Below are 4,734 nucleotides of genomic sequence, written 5' to 3'. Positions count from 1 at the left end.
TATGAAAAAAATTATTTTTTAACTTTTTTATAAATTTTTAAATAATTTTTTAAAAAATTATAATTTAATTTTAAAAATTATATCAAATATTACTATTACTACTTTTTAAAAATTAAAAATTCACAAAAATTATTTTTAAAATTTTTCAAACGAACCCTTATGCAATTTTGTATAAGCATTATATATTTATAGTTTATTAACAATTCTATTAATTTATTTTTTTATTTAATAAATATTTATTAAAAAAATAAATATTTATATATTTTTTTATTAGTTTAAATTTTTTTAAAAAAATAATATTTGATATAATATTAAAACTTCTATTATTAAAAAACTTAAAAGTTCGGTCCTTATTAATAATATAAAATAAATAAAAAAATTATATATATAAATATTTAAATAAATTAAAAAAATTTTTATGTTAAAAATATAGCTATATTTATATATTTTTTATTAATTTAAATTTTAAAAAAAATATTATGTAATATATAATAATAAAAATAATAAATGCACGCTTATCAATATATATGTACTCGATAAAGATCATTTAAAAAAAAAACATTGGTACACAGAATATTTTTTAATTCTCATTATACTATATAGTAGATATACATTATACAATATAATGAATTTTCTGTGAACTTACACCATCATCTTTAATTTGAGCACGATTAACAACGGTAAATCTCTATATCGGATCTCTAATTTTTTTAACATTTAAAAAAATAAAATGTTATCTCTTATCATTAACTTTATAAATAGGATAAAAAATAATTAATTTATCATGTGAGTGATGAATTGAACTAATTAATTTATTCATTACAAACTTATTACAATAATGATTTGAATAATGACAAACACCTCTTTTTTTAGCCAAAATGAATTAATCTTTTAAAATTATTTTATTTATTTTAAATATTAAATATAAATTTTAAATTTTAAATTATAAACTTAAATATTAAAATTGATTTAATATTAGCTAACAAAAAATTAGTTCTGATATTTTTTATTTGAATATACATTCGATATTATTCCACCGGATACTCATCGTGTGTATTACATGGTCCCCTCAGCTTCTTACTTCTCCAAAAGCATGACATGTGCCTCTCGCTCTCTCTATATATACCCTCCTTTCCTCTCATCCTCTTCACCCCTTCACTCACACCATTAACAAACATAAACACCTTCATTCTCGTCATTTTCTTCCTTATCCTTTTCTTTCTATTTTCTTCCCACTTAATAACAACGAAACTGTTACCATGCCTGAGGCACCAAAAGAGTATGACCTGGCGGGGGAGAACAGGAGGGTCCTGGACTTCATCGAGTATGTCACTGCAAACGCCGATGCGGTGCAGAGAGACATACTCGGTGAGATTCTGTCCCGTAATGTCGGTGTAGAGTATCTACGCCGGCATGGCCTTGAAGGCCGCACGGACCGGGACACCTTCAAGAAGCTTCTCCCCGTCATAACTTACGAGGACATCCAACAAGATGTTCTTCGCATAGCCAATGGAGACACTTCTCCAATACTCACTTCAAAGCCTATCTCAGAGTTTCTCACTAGGTGCCAATAAATTAAAACTCTTCTATTCATATTTCTGATTTTTTTTTTTATTTCTTTTGTTAGTGTTTGGTTGGTTGGTTCTTATTATTATGTTTTTCTTTTTAAAGATTGAGAAATTTGAGAGCCACTTTTAGTGGAAAGTCACTTAAAGAGACTTCTCCTTCAAAATTGCTTTCTCAATTAAGTTTTTGCTTTTAATTTTAAATGAAACAGACACTTAGGTAATTTTAGTAATTTTAATTCCTAGTAAAGTTTACTTGGTGTCCTTTTAATATTAAATAAAAAAATTAACTCTAATTCTTTGCACTATATATTGTCATTTACCTTTAAATATTTTTTTTAGTTAACAAATACACTAAAATTAACATAATTTTGTTACTTGACAAATTTCAGATGTTACCGAAATATTGGTGTTTCAATAGTGCTAGCTATCGATAGTAATTAAAGAAAAATAATATATAATATATATCAATTAAAATAAATGGTTAAAATTAATGAAATGGTATTTTAGAAACTTTTAGAAAATTTTCTACACACAAATAACAATAACTTTATTCTAGTTTGCTGTTAAACATCTTAACATGGCTAAATTGGTGGACTATTTTTATTTTTTGTGTAGCTCTGGGACATCAGGAGGAGAGAGAAAGCTGATGCCAACAATTGAAGAAGAGCTAGGAAGAAGGTGCTTGCTTTATAGCCTATTAATGCCAATAATGAGTCAATTTGTGCCTGACCTAGAAAAGGGCAAAGGCATGTACCTTATGTTCATAAAATCCGAGTCTTGGACACCTGGGGGGATAGTGGCTCGGCCAGTCCTCACAAGCTACTACAAGAGCCCTTATTTTAAGGACAGACCCTATGACCCATACACTAACTACACAAGCCCAAATGAAACCGTCCTTTGCCCTGATTCCTACCAAAGCATGTACTCACAACTTCTTTGTGGCCTTTGCCAAAACAAAGAAGTTGTGAGGGTTGGAGCTGTTTTTGCTTCCGCTTTTATTAGGGCCATAAGGTTTCTTGAGAAACATTGGGTCCTACTTTGTAACGACATAAGGACCGGATCTCTAAATCCCAATATCATCTCTGACCAGACAGTCAGAGACGCCGTGAAAAAGATTCTTGATAAACCCAATCCGTATCTTGCGGATTTTATCGAGAGTGAGTGTAGTAAGAGTTCGTGGCAGGGGATTATCACGAGATTGTGGCCCAACACAAAGTATGTGGATGTTATTGTGACGGGAACTATGTCACAATATATACCAACATTGGATTACTATAGCAATGGGCTACCACTTGTGTGTACCATGTATGCATCAAGTGAGTGTTACTTTGGTGTGAATCTAAATCCTCTTTGCAAACCAAGTGAGGTGTCCTACACCCTCATCCCTTCAATGTGCTACTATGAGTTTTTGCCGGTTAACCGGAGCGACGAGGTCACCGGTTCGCTTCACATGCCAAAATCGCTCAATGAGAAGGAGCAACAGGAGCTGGTGGAGCTTGTGGATGTTAAGCTTGGCCAAGAATATGAGCTTGTGGTCACAACTTTTTCCGGTTAGTTTCTAATTTTGTACATCATCTTCTCTCCATTTTATTTTAGAATTTTATGGCCTTTTAGTTATATATAATTTTAAACTTATTATAGATATTAAGTTAAATAAAATAACTTTATATTATTGTCCCGTTCAATAAAAATATGCAGTCTTTTTGTTGGATACATCATAAATGTCTAACGACCATTTTACTTTGAGCATGATTATGTCTCTTCCCAAAAAATCATATTTTTGCACTACACGACAACACTGATATAAAAAACAGAAATGATTTTTCAATACCCTTTTTTTAAATCGATACTCATTCTACCGTTATTGAATTATTTTGTGCAACTCTCACTCTAATATTTAAAATTTTTGTTTTTTGTATTATCACGTTAAATTAGATATTCAAAAAATATTTTATTTTTAAGTGATTCTGGTAACGGTAAAGCAAACGCATTTCTTTGGTTAATTCATATATACTTGTGACAATTTCAGGCCTCTATAGGTATAGAGTGGGTGATGTCCTAAGGGTGTCTGGATTCAAGAACAAGGCGCCACAATTCAACTTCGTCTGCCGGAAAAATGTTGTCCTAAGCATAGATTCCGACAAGACCGATGAGACGGAACTCCAAAATGCCATGAAAAATGCCGTGACACACCTCCTCCCCTTCGATGCGGCGGTGGTCGAATACACCAGTTATGCGGACACCACAACCATCCCGGGCCACTATGTGCTCTATTGGGAACTCACTCTAAACGGTGGGACACCAATCCCACCGTGCGTGTACGAGGATTGCTGTCTTGCCGTAGAGGAGTCCCTCAACAGTGTGTACCGGCAAGGACGTGTGTCCGACAAGTCGATTGGGCCACTCGAAATAAGGATTGTGGAGCAAGGAACCTTTGATAAGCTCATGGACTATGCCATAAGCTTAGGTGCATCAATTAACCAATATAAGGCACCTAGGTGTGTTAAGTTTCCACCTGTGCTGGAGCTATTGAACTCAAGGGTGGTTGAAAGGTTCTTTAGCCCAAAATGTCCAAAATGGGTCCCCGGACACAAGCAATGGAGCAATGGTCAGAACTGAATGAATGAAGTAGCATGATTAGAAAAAATATGAACCTTATGTTATGTGGTTGTGTAGGTTTTTTTTTAACAATGTTCCTATATGGGCATCTTAGGTTAATTAAGGCTTCTCTAGGCCCCCTCTCTCTTTAAGTTATAGTTGATGTTTTTAATTAATAACTTGCATAATGAATAGTAGTGATGTGGAACTTAAATTAGCCAATGTAAAAAAGTAACAAATTCCACCCTACTCTACTTCGTGTTTCTTTGTATCCAGTTAAATTGAACTTTTTTTTTTAATTTGGTGATACTTTTTTTTTTATTTTCCTTTTGTGGAAATGAATGAAAACGTTCGGTTGGGAAGCAATCATGCAATAATGCTTCCTTTGCGCACTGAATTGAAGGGGGTGGCTTATTTCCAATTAAGGGAAACGAGTAAGCCTTTCACTTCTCAACTTTATATTTCTATTGTTTTCAGGGAAAAAAAAAAGGCTAATCATCTATTTGATACCCGAAAGATTTAGCTGCCAACAAAAAAATTTTAAGAGATGTTATCGACCAAACAGTTT

General features: G+C 32.4%; 1 protein-coding gene across 1 annotated transcript; it reads left to right on the top strand.

Moving 5' to 3' along the window:
* Nucleotides 1-1,155: 1,155 nt before the first annotated feature.
* Nucleotides 1,156-4,413, top strand: LOC107614059 (indole-3-acetic acid-amido synthetase GH3.5). Its single transcript, XM_016316285.3, has 3 exons — nucleotides 1,156-1,564; nucleotides 2,184-3,118; nucleotides 3,598-4,413. Exons 1-3 carry the CDS (start codon nucleotides 1,260-1,262, stop codon nucleotides 4,185-4,187), a joined length of 1,830 nt encoding a protein of 609 aa, XP_016171771.1. The 5' UTR covers nucleotides 1,156-1,259; the 3' UTR covers nucleotides 4,188-4,413.
* Nucleotides 4,414-4,734: the final 321 nt, after the last annotated feature.

Source organism: Arachis ipaensis, chromosome B8 (assembly GCF_059453495.1).
Source record: "Arachis ipaensis isolate K30076 ecotype BB chromosome B8, ASM5945349v1, whole genome shotgun sequence".
NCBI classification, from domain to species: domain Eukaryota; kingdom Viridiplantae; phylum Streptophyta; class Magnoliopsida; order Fabales; family Fabaceae; genus Arachis; species Arachis ipaensis.
The sequence above is the reverse complement of the archived record's forward strand: the minus strand, read 5'-3'. Positions and strand labels throughout refer to the sequence as shown.